The sequence below is a fragment of the Squalius cephalus genome (assembly GCF_949319135.1).
Source record: "Squalius cephalus genome assembly, chromosome: 12".
Classification (NCBI taxonomy): domain Eukaryota; kingdom Metazoa; phylum Chordata; class Actinopteri; order Cypriniformes; family Leuciscidae; genus Squalius; species Squalius cephalus.
In genome coordinates, this window is record NC_137133.1 from 13,555,920 (window position 1) to 13,574,506 (window position 18,587).

Below are 18,587 nucleotides of genomic sequence, written 5' to 3' on the forward strand. Positions count from 1 at the left end.
TTCTGAGAGAGTTTTTGTCCGTGCATGCCTGTGTGTGCGCATATTCTATCACCTGTGTGAGGTGATAAGAGACTGCAGCAGCGAAAGCCACCTTAGAATTCAGAGCAGAGAAATGAATATAGTGGAGCAGGTCTCTCGCATACACGCACACACACACACATTCCCACACAAAATCACTATAGCTTTCAAATACAGCCTGTCAGATGATGGTAGCTCCTGCTAGTTGGCTCAAGTGACTGATGTTAAAACGAAATGAGATTTTGGCCACAAACACTGACTCACGTGATGGTGTCGATCATGTCCAGACCCATCTCCACACAGCAGTGAGCGTGGTCCGTTTTGGGCTGGGTCAGGCCAGACACACAGTAATAACAGTCTCCCAAGATCTTAATCCTCCTGCAATGGTTTTCCTGCCAATCAGACACACAAAAGCACGATGGAAGTTTTTCCAGAGACACACAGAGCCAATAAAAGGGATGTGCAGTTGAAACCAAGTCAATGATGCGGTTCATAAATATCACATATATACCAGGTTATACAGAATCTGGTTTCTGAAATACGGTATTTACACAATTTATGAGTAAAGAAAAGTATGATCATGGTACTTCTGAGACAAACCATTAGGAAGTGTCCTGCTTTGTCAGTTAAGAAATGAGCAGATGAGAGTTTATTTGGCTATTAAAATACCACTTCTATGTTTGTTTTTATTATATAAAGCTGTTTGTGTGCTTGTCACTTTATGTGGAACTTGCATTAAGTCTAAAGGCCTGTTCACACCAAGACTGAGAACTATAAATTTAACTTCAACTATAACTATTTTAGAGTCCACACCAATGCATGATAACATTCTGTTTATTATAATTGCGTACTGCAGTTTTGCGCTGCTTTTAAATGCTTGAGTTCTTTGAAGTAGCCAGGTTTCTGATTGGCTGTCAATGTTTTTATCGTTCATCACCTAAAAAATCGTTTCAAAAGCATTATCGTTCCTCTGTGTTATCTTTATAGTTTATGTGATGTGGAATTACCTATTTTTGTATTAGACTGATTATTAAAAATGTATAATTATCGTTATAGTTATCATCCTTGGTATGAATGGGCCTTAACAAACATATTTTTCTGTATTAAAATGGATAAAGTCTATTGCAAAAGCATTTTTTTTAAATTGTAATATGTCACAATATTACCGTTTTACTGTATTTTTGATCAAATAAATGCAGCCTTATGGTGAGCATAGGACTTTTGAACAGTAGAGTAGTTTATATTCATTTTTCCAATTGAGTTGAGAATTTAGAAGCTTTATCACAATTGGAATTTCCACTTCACAATGTTGGGTTTCACTTTATTTTAGGTGTGATGTAGTTACATTGTACTAAGTCAAAATAAGTAATGAGTCATATTAATTAACTACATGTAATTATAGAGTTACGGTTAGGGTTAGGATTTGGTTTAGTGGTAGTTACTTGTAATTATGCATAATTTACTGTTATTACAATAGTAAGTACATGTAGTAACGTGTAACTACGTCACCTTAAAACAAAGTGTTACCCAAATTTGTTCTTAAACTATAGATACTGATACAAATAGGCCTAGATTATACCATTCACATTAATCAGGATTATACAATTCACATTAATTAAACAAATCAATGAGACACTTTAGACTAAATAGAGTGAGACAAAAAGAAAGACAGAAAAAAAGGAACTCTCTACAGATCAATTGCTCAATTTTATGAGAGATGCACCATCTGGCACCACAGGGCTCAAAAGCACAAACACACACAAACACCATCTGTGCCAATCATTTCCAACTGTTGCCTGACTTTCAAACTGAATTTTACCTGATTCTACCTTTTTTTTTTTTTTTTTTTGTGACAGAGAGCTACATGTCACAGAAGTCTTACTTTTCTCTGGAACAGACTGTATTTAATAAAGACTTACACTAGCTGACTTGGGGATATAGAAAACCATACTGAGCCATGAAATTGTTGAAGAAAAGGAAAATTATTAAAGTGAAAATTTGGAGCTAATCTCTTTCAACACCAGCACATTAAACTTATTGGAGGAAAAATAATTACAATCCACGAAGAAGATCCAAATAATGCAAAAGCCTCTAGGAAAAGTTGTAGTTGTATTTTACAGTACATCAAAGATACTTCTGTATGATCACAGGCAGCACCATTGAAAAGTGCAAACACAATCACAGCTGTCAGGATGGTAATTTAGCATTTACTGTGAGGGGCTGCTGAAATATTTATTGGTGTTTGCTAGGAAAAGAATCTCGATTACTTTTGTTAGGGATCTGAAAAAAAACCCTAACATTCTATCAAACTTCTGTGAGTAACCTGTCTTGCACAGTTTATTCTTTGAACATGAATGATACCAGATAACATCTCAAATTATGTGGTTTGTTCAGGACAAGGTGGGCAAATACAGTGTGTTTCAACAAGACTGACCCGACTTGAAATCACTATATCTCTGCAACCACAAACCACACATGAATGAAACCCTCACCACTTGAAAGAACGGGGCATAGAGTTTCAACGGCCGCCGCAAGATACCTCTCCCAGCGCACCAACAGCCTCTAGCCTCAGTTGTTCACAAGATGGTGACCCAGTTGGGTCCATCTATTTGAAACACCCTGTACTTTTTTAAGTGATCTGGTGGATGATAGAACAGGCAAGAGACAATAACGCTTTTTTTATTACTTTAAAAGATTATATTTTTTTAAACCCATGTTTGGGTCAAATATGGACAAACCCAAGAATTGGTTCAAATTTTTAAAATAAATGTTTAAACCCAACAGTTGGGTTTGTCCATATTTGAATCAAACATGGGTTGAGACAACAAAGCATTTTTTAGAGGACAATTTTTTTTCCAAGAAGACCTAATTGCATGTTAATAGCAATTATCTAAAATGTTGCCAAAGACTTGGGAGTGGGCTGTGTTGTCATAGTCAAGTAAGCAACCATGTATAGCATGAAGGCACATAGTAATGCCCTAGCAACAACCAGAACAGTTTATCAACAACATAGCAAAGAGCTAAAAATACTAACGGTGTGTCCGAAATCACATAGGGCCCTATCTTGCACCCAGCGCAATTGACTTTGTACAGCGACGCATGTATCATTCCTATTTTGCACCCGCGCACAGCGGACTTTTCCCTCCACAGACGCACGTCGGTAAACTAGGGAATGAACTTGCGCTCCCGGGGGCGGTGCAGCGAAAAGAGGAGGCATGTTTTGTCGCAAACGTTCCCTGATGCTATCTTGCAGGTTTAGAAAACAATTTCCGCCACTGACCAGGAAAAACCTAGTCTAAAGTCAGTGGCGCGTTGCGCATGTTATTCATATGCTATTTTAAGGGCGCATGCTTGGCCATAATCAATGTAGCGTGTGCACAACGCGCATACACTTTGATTCTCTCATCTACACAGAAGCAGCAGTTTTCATTTTTGCAAATCATACATTATGACAAGGAAAAATATGAACACACGAGGGAAATCATTGTTGTGTCCATGAAGATGTGAAAAAATAGGCATAAATCTAGCTTACGCATTTACCCAAATTATTATACGCCTGTTTAACCGAAGCTAATTTGGGTGGGTTTCTCCCATCCCCAATGTCACTTCTCTGTGTTTTACGGCCCTGACGAGAACGTCGGTCTCCTCGGCTGTGAAACGCTCCTGGCATGCGCCTGGCAAATCTGCCGTTATAATAGGAATCCGCTATAGAAAAAGCGTGCCTGCTCTTAAAGGGAATGTGAGATGTCGCTCTGATTGGTTTATTTCACGTTACGCCCAAACCACACCTATAAATAATGAAGCTGCTTCAAAGCAACCCATTTAAGATTTGCGTCGGGCGCAAGAGTAATTTCTCCCGCCGGTATAATAGCAACAGCGCCCAAGACCCGCCCACACAGTTACTTGCGTTTCGAGCTTGATACTTGCGTTTCAGATTTTTAAAATAGGGCCCATACTATTTGAGTAGTTACTAGATTTGAATTTGAACTTACTTTAGTCTGAAACTTACTTAATTTGAACATACTTTAAAGTATGTTCTATATGGGGCTCTGTCATTTATTTATTTGGCAAACAACGGAAATTTTCTTCAAATCTACCAGTTACAGAGGGTTTCAGGTAAGCGATCCACAGCAGCTTTGGTGCCTACACTCTGTTATGAATTGTCATCATTGTCCCACGTTCTCATTGGATTGCTGGCATATGAGGGATTTCAAACGCAGAGAAAGCTGTCCGTGAATCGCTCGCCCAAGAGGAAAAATGTAATGCTGCTGCCAGATCTCGATCAACGAAAATCACATTCTATTTGATACAAAGTGAAAAAAAAGTCATAACTGAAACTATTTTCATAGTATTTCATTTTCTCCATAAGGAAATTTACTTTTAACGAAGACAGACCTACTGTAATCAGACCTACTGTAACTATACGAGGCTGTTACTCGATAGTCTATGCGTTTAAGTTATTTTTCAAAGCTTGTGAAGGCTTCAACAGGTAAATGTAGGCTACTTTCAATAAAAGGTCAAACATATTAGGAATACTTTAGCTGTGTTGCTCTGTGTTATGAGAGTAAGCAACTGAGCAGCTAACACCCTGTATAGAGTGAACCCGAGCATCTCGCTTATAAACTTATCCAACGTATCTTTTCTGCACCAGGTGCATTTTTGACAAAGCGCCACCCAGCATACCCAGTTAAAAAAAAGTTACCAATCGCCACTGCTATATAGTATGACTACGGGTAGCATGAATAAATCTGCCATGTTGTCACGTGACCAACTAGTTGCGTCACTTCACTGCCATTCATAAATCCTCTCACGTAGCCTCATGGCAGAGTAAAGTGTCCATCGAATGCGCACTTCAGAATCTCGGTGAAAGAAATAGGTCATCCAGGTACTTTCCACCAACAGTTTTTTTGCATACTATGTATTTGGACATATTACTCTGATGGCGTAATGTTTTTCGCATATACTATATAGTAGGGAAGTATTCGATTTTGTATGTAGCGTAAGAACACTTTAGCAACCACATAGCAATGCCTTAGAAACCACCCACAATACCCTAGTATTCCTGTTTGTATATGCTATTTTACAGTTGGCAAGTTGCTTTAGAGGAAGTGGTGTTTTTTCAACCAAATCACTTGACATGTAATTTATGTAAATGCAGGTTGGATTTTTCTCAGTCAGAAGTCTTTTGTCCATTGTTATTTTTGCTCTAACTCAAATGCTTCCTCTCTGAGGATTGAGGAAAATTGTACAGAGGGACTCTATGAGAAGCTGTGGCCACTAATGGGGATTACGATTATAATGCTGTTTAGCATATTGTCGTCAGACTGTGAGCAATCATATAAGGTACAGCATACGCCCATTGACTCAAGCTTTCTATTGTGATTTGTTAATCTCTTCCTTTCTCTCAACACATACATGCCAATAGTATTACTTACTGTAGCGAGCTCATCAAATTTTCCGAAGAGCTCATTCAGTAGTTTAACCAGCTCTTGGGCCGTGCACTGTGATGCTAGACTGGTAAACCCAACAATGTCTGCAAACAGGATGCTGCACAGAATGAGAGGAACAGGTTACGGTGATTCACAACAAACCTTACACTGTTCTTTGTAATAGCTTAGGGACAAGCCAGAAAACTGTGTTTTATCAGAAACATGCGCAGGACTATAAAAGCAATATGAATTACCCAGCGTCTACTGAGTCTGTTGGCCTTTTTTCATTAAAACATTACAATCTGTAGTCAGATTCACCCAGGCCAGGGGTCAGGGGGGTGATTTGGCTCACCCAATCATTTATTGAGTTAGTTTAACCCACCTAAGGTGTCAAGGTTTGGCTGGTTAGTATAGTCCAATAAACTAATCAGTGTTGTATCAATTTAGCATGTCAGTATGTCAATGTAGCATGTCAAAATAATTTTGTTGAAGTTGCGATGAAACGGAAGTAGTAACAAATCTACAATAAAAACATTTTGACGAACATTCTTGAAAAAAGAAAAAATGTAGGGCGGGGACTTGGCTCCATCCATCAGTTGTTGATTGGATGGAAGCAGATCTGAACGCGAGCTTGATTGTAAGAAAATGGCGGGATTCGGAAAATGGCGGGAAGTGGACTAAATGATTGGAGAAGTCCAGTATACGTCACCAGAGAGCAGTCTGTCGTTTCACCGGAAGATCCAGTTTAATAATTTTGATTAAAATCATTTAATGATTAAAAAGGTCCAAAATGAAATAACATGCTTATAGAAAATAAAAAAAGGTACATTTTCATTTCATGCCGACCTCAACTAAAACTAAAATAAACTAAAATATATAATATGAATTACCACAGATTCATTTTAGTTTTACTTTAGATTACTTATTACAGAATATATAGTAAATATTTCAAACTTTATAACACACCTTCATTAACATTAAAATGTAATGCTGCGATAAAATCTAAATTAAACGAAAGTAAATGAAAGATGTTAATTATAAGAAAAATGGAAATTCGGAATTTGGCTGGACAATTCGGAAAATGGCTGGAAGTGGACTAAATGATTGGAGAAGTCAATCACTGAAAATTGAAAAAAAATTAAACTAACATTCACAGTGAACTATAATCAAAAACTAAATTAATAGGACAAGTTTGAAATAAAACTAAATTCAAAACTATAATAAACAAAAGGCTCCAGATTCATTGGTTACATCACATTTCTGACTAAGGTTACAGACTCAAAACCTCGAAACTAAGCAAATATGGCAGTGAGAGATGAATGAGAGTTCTAACGTATAGCTTTTACAGAGCTCGTAGTTACAGCCCACCTTTCATCCTTAAACTGGAGCTGGGCCTGCATTAACCTCATCTTTTAGACAGTTAGTGGGTCATGGAAAAGTTACTTGTATGCATCATCTTTCACTCCCAAATCGCTTGGTTGGAGCAGGTCTTTAGGGATGGCATATGTGTGTATGTGCTATTGTGTGAATTTGCCCCCCAGCACTTGCTCCATCTCTCACTCTGCATCTCTCTGCGTGTGTGGGCAGCGTGGGTTAATTGAGCAGCTCTTGAGTTGATAGCACTAGCGCTGTAGGCGCCGTACATGCTGTGCGAGCTTTGGTTGGGAGCCAGACTCAGGAACTTAGACGACTGCGCGTGAGTGGAGTGTTGTTGACTCTTATTGACTCACTGATTCAGTATTCGCAATCACAATTTAAGTACAATTGAATTGACACTGTCGGTCTAGTCTGAAAAAAAAAAAAATTATAAATGTAGTGCTCTCCTCTTTCATTCATGGAATGGGTTTTCAACATGAATGGCTTGATTGAAACAATCTCTCTCTCTCTCGCTCTCGTTCCCTCTATACCTGACGTTGTCATGCCGTTGGATGTATATCTTGTGGAAGATTCTTTCTGGTGGCTTCAGGAAGTCCTCCTTCATCTCCATGGCAACATTCCTGGGCAGCAGGCTCATTAGGAGGCGTTCCTGTTGAATATGTCCATTACATTTTGGGATAAATAGTGAGTTTTTTGAGTGTCATCAGTCAAGTTTAATATGAATTAAAGGATAAGTTATTATAATACTGTTTAGAATTAATTTACTCATTTTTATCACTACTATTCCAATATTTTAAAATAATATAAAGCCTTAAAACTATAAAATAACACAAATGGAATTGTGGGAATTTTGCAGTGGCCAAATATGACAAACACATCAAAACTCTCTAAATGTTCACAATTGCTGACCTTTAATTGATTTTTGACATTCACTCAACCAACTTTATGAGGGATGTGTTTCCAACATACCTCCAATAAGAGTTTTGTTTTCGTTTCTTTTTTTCAATAAATGACAAATTGGACACACAACATGTAATTTAAGTTAGCAATGTGCTAAAACATGGTAACAATGTGCTAATTTATGCTAGTAATGTGTAAAAGCATGGTACTTCATGTTAGCAACATGCTAATTCATGCTAGCAATGTGCTAAAGCTTTACTTTTAACTTTTAACTATTTCAAATGGAAAACATTTGAAAACCAAAGTTTTTAAAACTTCTTCAAACTTCTAGCCAACTATGGTCGCAAGTTCCCTTGAATTGTATTGGTAACGACAGAACTAGCTAGATGTTGTTTTAGAACAAAATGTTAAAGCCTCATCAAGTAATGTTAACCACAGACATGGAAATTTCCAAGGGAAGCCATAGCCTTCCGGCTGGCCTTTAAAATGATGTCATAATTGAGCATCTCTATAAAAAAAACACATAAAATGTTTGTGCTGGCCATTGCGTTATGCTATTGTTAGTTTAAAACTGGCCACTTCTGTTATCTGTATGCGTTTTATCTAATGAGCTCGCTGATAGCTATAAAGTGGCCAATCTCTGTAAGAGATCACAGTTTTGAGCTTTGGAGTTGGTTGGCATGGCAAAGGAAAGTTTCCGTGGAAACGCATACAGTTCATTGCCAAACCATGCGTTACTAAAAGCAGGTGATAAATGCTTTCTCGATGAGCAAACCCCAGCGAGCCATGCCACCGGTGTTAAAAGCCCAATGGGTCGGTTTGTCAATTGCCTTAACTCAAAAGTTGAGCTGAGAGTTGTGTAGAGAGTTTGTATAATTAGCAGCATGACTGTAATTGCCTAAGCCTCTTTCGTTGACTGTGAAATTTAAAACCAGTGAATATTATAGTCTGCAACATATAGATTATTCCTTGTTGACAAAGTTATAAAGTTGTGCTGTGTATATATACTTCATATCTTTACTGCTGTATATACTTATTTGACCAAAAATGCAGTAAAATAACTGTTCCTTCAGTGATTATAGTATTTAAAGGGGTCATCGGATGCCCATTTTCCACAAGTTGGTATGATTCTTTAGGGTCTTCATGTAAAGTTTGTAACATACTTTGGTTAAAATTCCTCAATGGTTGTGTAAACCAACACCCTTTTTACCTCCTCAAAAACAGTTCTGTTCACAGCGACCAATTTCGGTGCATGTCTCTTTAAATGATAATGAGCAACTGCTCTCCCCACCCCTCTCTTCCATGGGGCATGTTGACACAAGACACATAAAGTGCTGCTTTGGCGGACAGTATACAAATGACTGAGGGCGGAAATATGCTAATACGGGACAATCCGTCAGCGGTTGTGGGCGGAGCTTGAGCAATATTACATCATATTACTCAGAAAATCCAAACGGCTTGATTATTGAGAATGTTCAGGCTTTTTGAGGATTAAAAAAAAAGGAGTGAATGTTTTTTTTTCCTTGTATGGTGGTTGTGTCCACACACTGCAAAGGCACATTTATATGCAAATTATAAGTAAAAGTAAATTTTGCATCCGATGACCCCTTTAAGAAATAATATGCATGCATTTTATCCTGGGACTAGGTTTAAGCCTCGTCTGTGAAACCGGGGGTTAGTTTTTTTATTTAATCCAAAACATACATATCAAATATTCTTCACCTCGTGATTTTATCCATCTGCCCCAGAAACTCTCAAACTTTTGAAATCAATACATCAGCCACTCTAGCTGAATGTGCACTTTTGTGCACATAAATGATAGATCATCTGAATGTGCGAATGGAAAGATTAGAGACTGGTCCACATCTATAAAGCGAGTGTGAGAGTTTGTGTGTCAGAGAGAGAGTTGTGTGGTACAGCCTGGTGTGATGTATAGAGTGGGTGGTGTTACCTTCTATTCAGGGAGTTTGTTGGGTAGGAGGTGGATGAGTCATGTGCAAACAATTATAACCAATTTCAGTCGCTAAGGAACAAGGGGAAAGTGTCCTCTCCGCTTTAGTTTGTATGAGTGTGTTTTGCATCTTTCAATCTTTATGCCCCTCTCCACTTCATTTATAAATCATTCAGTAATTATCCACTGCAATTGAGCTCGGCGAGGGAGATAAGTTATGCCAATGTTGCTATTTGATTCACATACTTTATCATTGATATAATCCACAATGACAGCTAAAGGAAGAACTGAGAAATAAAGTGGGATGGTGGATCTGCTTGTTAAGGTAGGTTGCTGCTGCAAGAAAATGTTCACATCACAATCTGCTGTGTGTGCAGTTTTGTCCAGAAATGTCCATCCCGCAAATATGCTAACCGATACAATGAGGAATTTGATCTAAGTATAGAAAAGTCCTGTTTCTTTCAAGATTGGGCTTATAGAGGTGCTCTGTATCTAGTCAGATACATGGAAGAATTTTAAAATATATTAATTATATATACTGTATAAAAAAAGAATATTATTTACAGGTGACTTTTCAGCATGGAGTGGGTGCTTGTAAACAACGGATCTGTATTCACCATCTGCCCCGCTGAGGAAGACATCACCAGCACCACTCTGGACCCAGAGCCCTTTAGCCCCTCTGCTCTTCCTCTGACACCACTCTATTGTGTGGATTTGCCTCGGGTTTTCTGGTCTCCAGTTCTGCCCAGTCAAAAAGGATCCCCTGGCTCCGCCTCCAGCCGTCGATCCCGTTACTCCACTTCGGCCCGCCGACCTGTCGGCTACGCCCTCCCTCGGCTCCAGCTGGGACTATCGTCCTTACGGCTCCACCAGGCTCCCTTGTCCTTTCGTCTCCACCTTGGTCAGATGTCACTCTGCCTGCACCATGGACTTACGGGTCTTCACCTAAGCTTCGTCCCTCCACCCCTTTGGCTCTGTCGGGCTTCGCCTTGGTCCTCAGTCACACCGGCTACACCTCAGTCTTCTGGCACCCTGGCAAAACCCCGGACGCTCGTCACTGAGGTTCTGCCTCAGCCTCCAAGGACATTGTGTGGCCGGTCTTGCTGGCTCTTTGTCTGCGCCTAGTGCTCCACTTCCATCGGCCTCTTCTCCATCAGTTGTCCTCCTGGAGTCGACAGCCAAGTCTTCACCATGGCCCCCCTTTGCCTGTCTGTCTGTGTTCCTAGTTAGTCTGGTTAGTAATTAGATCTACACCTGTACTGTTTTACCTTGATTTCTCTAGTTTTTAGTCCTTAGTTTCCTCAGTTCTGTATTCCATGTCAATGTCATTAACGTTTTGATGTGAGTTATACTCTGGTGATCTCCTGCGTGTTCCAATTTATTCCTGAATGTCGGCTTGAGAGACTTGTTTGAAAATTATTTATATATAGCCGGCAGATCTCCAGCAGATCAGGTTCTTGGTCCGAGCGGTCTATGATGTCCTTCCTAGCCCAGCAAATCTCCACATCTGGGGTAGGAACAACTCACCAGCATGTCCTTTGTGGCCTAGGAGGGGTTCCCTTGAGCACATCTTAAGCAGCTGTCCAACAGCCCTGGCGGCATGATCAGGTTCTAAAGTCCATTGCAGAGTCCATGGCCAACAACACGCATGGCTGCCACCGGAGGAACATCACCTTTGTCAGGGTCGGGGAGCAGCCACATTAACCCCTTTTCTAACCGACACGATTCCGGTGTGGGTTCCAGGACTTTGTTTGCTCTCGAACCATTAAGCGCATTTCCAATGCATAAAAAGGGGTGTTCCGGGCCAGAAAGATCAGTAAAAAAATGTGCTGGTTTCAAACCGAGCCGGGGAGCAGCAGGCATAGAAAAACTGTTGCTGTCTCGTTGAGAAATGTAATAACGTTGCACTACATTTCTCTTTAGATTATAAAACTATGCACACGAGAGAGACCCAGCGTGCGAGAGAGCGAGTGAATCAACGGTTTCAGTTTCTCTCCAAAAAGGATAGATAAGAGTACCAGCAGTTTATGCGAGCTGCCGGTTTGCTTGAATCATTCCCGGTACTGTGAACAGCAAAACAGAAGTGTGCAAACACCGGAATGTGCAATTTTTTCTTATTGACTGGTCATAGGCAGGTAAACCAAACATAGTAGTGTTACGTCACCGTTCGCTCCTCAAGTCTGTGGAAACACGCGGCCGGTTCGCAACAGGCTCCAGTTCACCTGGCCGAGAACAGGCTCTGGCTCCAGAACGCCAGCCGGGCTGTTCACCTTGGCTTCGGACTGGGAGCTTCAAGTCGATCTGGGGAGGCAGCTCAATTTCCCTGTCCACATCGTGGCAAGTGCATTGACGTGGTGCTAACATCAGCCACTTCGAAGCAGGTGCTCCCGACAGAGCTCACGGTGGCCAGTGCCGGTCCTCCCTATACCCGAACCACCAGGGGCCCCCTTGCTCTAAAGAATTTATGATTTAGAACTGTGTTTTAGTTTCGATTTTTATTTTGATATTATGCCGCTTTCCGTTTCTTTCCTTTAAAGTGAAGTGCTGTCACCATACGTAACATCCAAATAAGTCAAATCATGTAATGTCACATGCACAAGCATCTCGAACAGGCGGCTTTCTGTCCGCGCGATCTGGGATCGTTTTTAACGTTTAAATACACGCAAAAATGACAAAATATCCATCTTCGGGACTTTTTAACTTAAAACGCATTCAGTTATGTCTTCAGTGAACATAATAGCTGGTAAAGTAATCAAATGCTTGTCAATGTATTAGGTCAGTGCATCCGCTCTTGTGTGAATGCAGCCTAATAAACCTGCCATTTATTCTTAATCAAACAACAAAAGAAAACGAGGGAATCATTCACTGCTCTTCACTATATAATATTAATAACTTTAATAAGAATCAATGTATATTTAATCCATAAAGACTATGCAATGTTTTATTTATATAAATTTTCTTCCATTTGATTTATTTATTCAATTTCTGTATATTAGGCTATTGTTATTAATATTATTGCAATTTAAAAGTGTTGTTTTACAAAAATATTGTAAAATATAAATTATTCCTATGATGGTAAAGCTGAATTTTCAGCATCATTACAATCTTCAGTGTCACATGATCCTTCAGAAATCATTATAACATGTGAATTTTCTGCTCAAGAAACATTTCTTCTTATCAATACTGAAAACAGTTCTGCTGTTAATACAATAATATTGTATAAATGTGAAAGCCTTTAGTATCACTTCTGATTAATTTACTGCAACCTTTCTGAATAAAAGGGGGTGAGGGAGATATTGAAACAGCTGATATTTTGATCTAAAACATGCAACTGCTTGTTTGAGTGTATGCCAACGCACGTGTTGCGCGAGTCTGACCTGTTTCTCGTTCTCGTCCTCTAGTTGCAGGCGCTGCTGGATGCAGTTTCTGGCCTGTAGGAAAGCCTTCCTCTGGGTGCGCTCAGTAAGGACTCGTACAAACACACCCGAAAGATTCACGCCGACCAGCAACACTGCATTTGCTACCAGCTACAAAAACACAGAGAGAGAAAAATAACAGGATTTGTGAGACCGTCTCTGTTTATCGGACCATGGAGAAGGATTCTGACATTTAAGCAACAATTGGCGACTGAATATGAACTTTCAGTGATTAGGAGTGGGGTGTGTGTGTGTGTGTGTGTGTGTGTGTGTGTGTGTGTGTGTGTGTGTGTGTGTGTGTGTGTGTGTGTGTGTACAAGAGAGAAAAACAGGGCAAGGAGAGAAAGTAGCTTGAAGACGAGACGGACACATATGCCGAGAGAGGGGGCAGTGAGTTCATTTTTTTCAATCCGTCCTGAGATGATAAACTCGAGCGCGGAGACGGACACAAGTTTTGTTAAGCAACAATTGGCGACTGTGTGTGTGCGCAAAAGAGAAAAACGGGGCAAGGGGTAGCTTGAAGAAAAGACGGACACAGATGAGTTCATTTTTTTCAATCCATCCTGAGATGATAAACTCGAGTGCGGAGACGGACACAAACCCCCCCATGCTAGATAGCCAGAGAAACTCTGCAGATATGCTACTGTGACTGAAAGAATCAGCCATTGCCTTGCTTTTGAGACACATCAAACAGGCGCCCATTAAGGGATTTGCATTGTTCATTGATAGAGCAACAGAAAATTAGATTACCCAGAATCCCCTCAACTGGTCTATGCATTCTTTTAACAGGCCTTTGTAATTGAAAGTGAAGGCCATTTGCTGAATAGAACAAAGCCGTGGCATTACTACAAATCTTTAGCGAAGTTTCAAGCCGTATAAATTAGGTAATAAACAAAGTGGCCAGCTTGGTAAAAGGGTATTGATCACTGAAAATGCTTTAAAGTCTTGCAAGATCAGAGCCATTGCAATCAGCTTATAAACGGCTGACCGTCCTGTATTTTAATGCGTGATGTGCAGCAAGGTTACACTGTGACAGTGAGTGAGAGGTTGTGGAAAAAAACCTCATTAACTCAGCATGTGAGCGGTGACACTTGTGTCTAGATGTGAAGTGTTCTTGAAGTTTGGAGTGCAATAATGAAATACTGTATATGCTGTGAGATGCTGCCGTTTTAATGTGAAGTGGCACACTGATATTTTTAGATCAGGTGATTTTAATGAGTTTATGTCGATCCTCTTCGCTGTGGAGAGGTGGAGCGTTTTGATAGGATTTTAAGCACTCTGTCTGTCTTTTCAAAGAAATCAAGGCTTAATAGGTCAACAAATCCAGTCCCTGTTCTCACAGGTTCGGTTTTTAATGACGGAAGCTTCAATTTCTGTGTGAGTGTTTGTCACAAACATCACTTAGCATCCGGCGAGGATGTAGTGAGACATGTGAAACTGTCACGGTGTTCAGTAAATCAGTGGCATAGAGGTTACAAGTTGAACTGAAATGTGTCTGTCTGCCAGAATAAATAAAAGATCAATGCATTAAAATTAATATCATGAGACTTGCACTGTTTCCTCACAGGTTGGGTTTTGAATCAATCTGACCCCATGCAGCGAAAACACAGTTCGCTCACAAATTATGTCATCATTTACTCATCCTCATGTTGTTCCATAGTATCACTTTCATTCTTTCACACTTTCAAAAGAAGATATGTTGAAGAATGTCAGTAACCTAAAAGTTTTGGTTACCATTGACTTCCACTGTATACGGATATAAAAACACATTTCTCAAAATATCCTCATTATATTGTTCCACGGAAGAAAGAAAGTCATACAGTTTTGGAATGAGGGTAAATTATGACATTGATATAAATTATCAAAAGTGAAAAATCTTTCAAGCCATGAAAAGGCGACAACTAAAATGAAAAGGTCTGTATGAAATGTCTGTGTGAAAAGTTCCAACCCCAAATTATGTTTAATGTGTTAAATGTAAAACAACATTTAAAACGTACAATGGACATTTTTTTTTTTTTTTTACTTTTATGGTAAAAGCTGTTCTGGATAAATTTGAGAGAATTGTTTAAAACACTGTAACACACACCGTGATATAATCAGATAATTCCTTAATTTTATGTTGGCTTAGCTACAAATTATTATGTTGTAAACTTACACACCTTACATTTTTTTGTTAAAATTACCAAATTATTCCTGAATGATTCTGATGATTGCTGATTTCTGAATGATTTTTGTTGTTGTTGTTGTTTGGTATATTTTTCCACAAAAGAAGTTCATTCTGACTGACTCGTTTCTTTAGGAGCTGTCCATCCTCGTTGGTGCTGAAGTCAAACAGGGTGCGCGCTCTTCACGCCACCTGTGTGCACGTGCGGCAATGTTCGCCCACAGCCCTCATGCCCCAGCAAGCACACTTAATCACTAGTGCTTTACCATATATGACACGCCAAATAAAATAAATACGAACATGGAATGTTCAATGACACAACTTACCGGTGTCCACACGAAAGGTCTACGCGCCGTAACCGATGTCACCATCACGATGAAATGCGACGCAGCCACCAGGATACCGAACAAAATCGCCAAGAGCGTCCTGACCGGAAGCAGAGAGTAGGCAACAAACGTAACGAGCATCAGCTGCCAGACACCTTGCTCAGGTGTTGTGCTCGGTGCATCAGGTGCCAGCGCGCCCTGCGTCCCGTGACCCAGCGCGAGAGGAAACGGGCAACAGAGCAGCGCGAACGTGAAGCTGAAGAGCAGCGCGAGTCGCGCGATCTGCTGCAGCTGCGTGACCTGCAGATATTTGACGTTGGTGACGATGAAGAGTGAGGTGAAGATGACGCAGTGGACCGGGTGCGAGCCCTTGGACACGGTGAAGCGCGAGCCGGCGGACAGCAGCTCCACGAGCGCCAACGCGGACGCGGCGAGAATGAGGATGGCCAGCGCTTTGAGCGTGGCGTTCTGCTCGAGCTTCAGGTTGTACTTCTGGAAGAGAGTCTCGAGCTCCTTGCAGTCAAACTCGCGCTCACACGCACCGGCCAGGCAGCGACTTTTCCTCCGCCGCGTGCGGACTCTGGGAAACGGAACTTCCTCCATAGCGGGGCCATTCATACAGCCAGAGCTCTTCTTCACAAGCACCGCATGTCCAGCACTTGTTGTCGCGGTCCTGGCGGCAACTGTCGCGCCTCGAGACGGACTCGCGCACACTGACCCCAGCGCTAGACTGTATCTAATCCGCAGCACGCGCCGCCACCATCCACAGGTTGGTGACTGTTGTAACGAGCGCAGACAGCACCCGCCTCCTCTTTTCTCTCCCTCGCGCTCTCTCTCCTCCCTCCTCAAGGCGGTCTCCAGGGAACAGACCACCCGTAGCGTTTGTTCGGCCCCAGAAAGAGGTTAACATCGACCACGCAGAGCCGGGACTCCCCTCTCCGCATCCCACAGCTGCATCTCAGCGCCGCGGCCGGATCACGCATGCGCAATGTCAGCCCGCGATTGAGAAACCAAGCACGTCTCCCAGTCCTCAAAAAAAGATAAGACAAGACAGCAGAGCAGCTCTGACAGGGCTCGTCTTAAATGGAAAAACGGCAAGCAGTAGGGCAGTCTTCATGTAGGCTATATGACGCTCCATCGTGTGTATGAAACGAATGATGTTTTCCTTTCGACTCATCAAAACAGAAATAACCCAGGAGAGTCTCCCCGCCGCGCGCCTATAAATAGCACGCTGATCAGTGGCCTTTCAATTAAGCACTTTAACTCCAGCTCGAGCCTTTGTTTGGAGTGCCGTTACCGATCCGGCAGCGGAGCAGGTGTTGCGGATTACAGATCGCATTCATCTTTTATTCTCGCGCATCTGCGTCTAAATTGATTACCGCCGGGTGCCTAAGTGGATTTTTACGTTGGGACAATGGGGTTGAGGAGGTGTGCCCGACCCTCCATTCATGAAAATCTGCTTGTGTTCATTTGGCTGCTGACTGTTAAATGGCCTGTCAAGTGATCGCTCGAGTCCCACTTGGACCTTAAACCCATAGAAGCAGACTACGGGCGCCGTTAGTGACCCTATACTCACAGCCCCAGCTACGCGACCTCTGCCAACAAATAATTCGGTCATAAATAAAAATTGTCGATAATTTTTTAAAAAACGGTCGGTAAAAAAACGTTGATAATTTTTAGTTTGTTCAAATTATCTAATTGTTGACAATTATTATTTTTTATAGAATATGTAGGCTATTATAAAAGAATTAACCGTGAACTTCATTATTTTTTACGGAGCTCCTAAAGGTACACCGTGAAGATAAAAATATGAGTTGAAGGAAAAAATATGTGTCAATACTTTTGCATTCTATTGCAAATGCATTGCGTTCCCCCGAGAAACTTTGTGTTCCCTCCCAAAAAAACGTTTGCGTTCTGCCGAGAAACTTTGTGTTCCCTCGCAAAAACTTTGCGTTCGCTCGTAAATAGCTCATAGGCCTACTTTTTTTTCTTTTTTTTTTCGAGAAGCCTTTTCACTCTGATAGCAAGGACAAGTTTTAAAAACTGCTCTAACTCTAAGAAAATCAAAGAGTGCACACCACAACGATAATCATAGAAAAGATATTGTTGGAATCACTTTCAGAGCGTTTTTTTCCAACTGACGAATGATAAAAACATTGAAAGCCAATGAAAATGCTTCAGACTTTAAAGTGTGCACTGCAGTTATGTTTACAGAATATGCTGCATGTTTTTTAAAATAAACTTAATGCTGCTGTGGACACCTATAGTTATCATTATGGTTATCGTTATAGTTTCTGTTCTTGGTTTGAATGAGCCTTTCACAATAAAGCAGAATAACAACCGTATGAGCAGATGCAGATCGGAGCATTTCCATTTCTCATTCACTGTTTTAATGACCCTCTCTGTCATGAATTTTTGTCTAAACCTTTGTACTTCTGCTTTCATTAAAAAAATATACCACTTAATAACCCAAAAACACGTAAGACCATGACACGTAACACGCTCGACAATTTCAAAATTTCACGTTAAGGTGTTTTCCTTGTGTTATCAGGTTTTCAAATGGCCTTTTTAATCACAAAATTTAATTTAATTTAATTTCATTTATTTATTTATTTGAACAGGGACAATGCACAATATACATTAAACTTAAAAAGGAGAGATGCATTGTACCAGGTTGTAGCACTTGTGCTAATTTCCACCTGTAGTCCCTGGGCAGGCTGATGTCAACAAACAAAGTCTTATAAAAAAAATGCACATATTAATAATACATTTATCCCAAAACAGCATTAAAACAATCAAACACTTCATTCATTCCTCAGCATTCATTTACAAATACACTCTCACATACATCAATTACAGTACATTATGGGAACATGTTTGTTTTAAAAGAAGCCATTTTTTGGCCTGATGTGAAAAAGTGTTAAAATTCACACATGTGGTCAGCTCTGTTGGCAACTTATTCCACTGTCTAATGGCCACACTTGAGAAAGCTGAGCTGCCGAATGC

The 18,587-nt window shown here is 40.6% G+C and overlaps 1 protein-coding gene across 2 annotated transcripts in view; it reads right to left on the reverse strand.

The window, feature by feature from the left end:
• adcy1a (adenylate cyclase 1a) overlaps positions 1 to 16,713 on the reverse strand; it is a 55,339-nt gene extending 38,626 nt beyond the window's left edge. The window contains exons 1-5 of one of the 2 annotated variants that reach the window (XM_079889079.1): positions 15,582 to 16,708; positions 13,053 to 13,202; positions 7,355 to 7,473; positions 5,454 to 5,565; positions 283 to 410 (exon numbers count right to left, since the gene is read on the reverse strand). In XM_079889079.1, the coding sequence (XP_079745205.1) occupies positions 283 to 410; positions 5,454 to 5,565; positions 7,355 to 7,473; positions 13,053 to 13,202; positions 15,582 to 16,199 (1,127 nt within the window). In that variant the 5' untranslated portion in view covers positions 16,200 to 16,708. Of the gene's footprint in view, positions 1 to 282; positions 411 to 5,453; positions 5,566 to 7,354; positions 7,474 to 13,052; positions 13,203 to 15,581 lie in introns of both variants that reach the window. The other variant, XM_079889080.1, reaches the window with a different exon arrangement.
• Between the last annotated feature and the right edge of the window lie 1,874 nt (positions 16,714 to 18,587).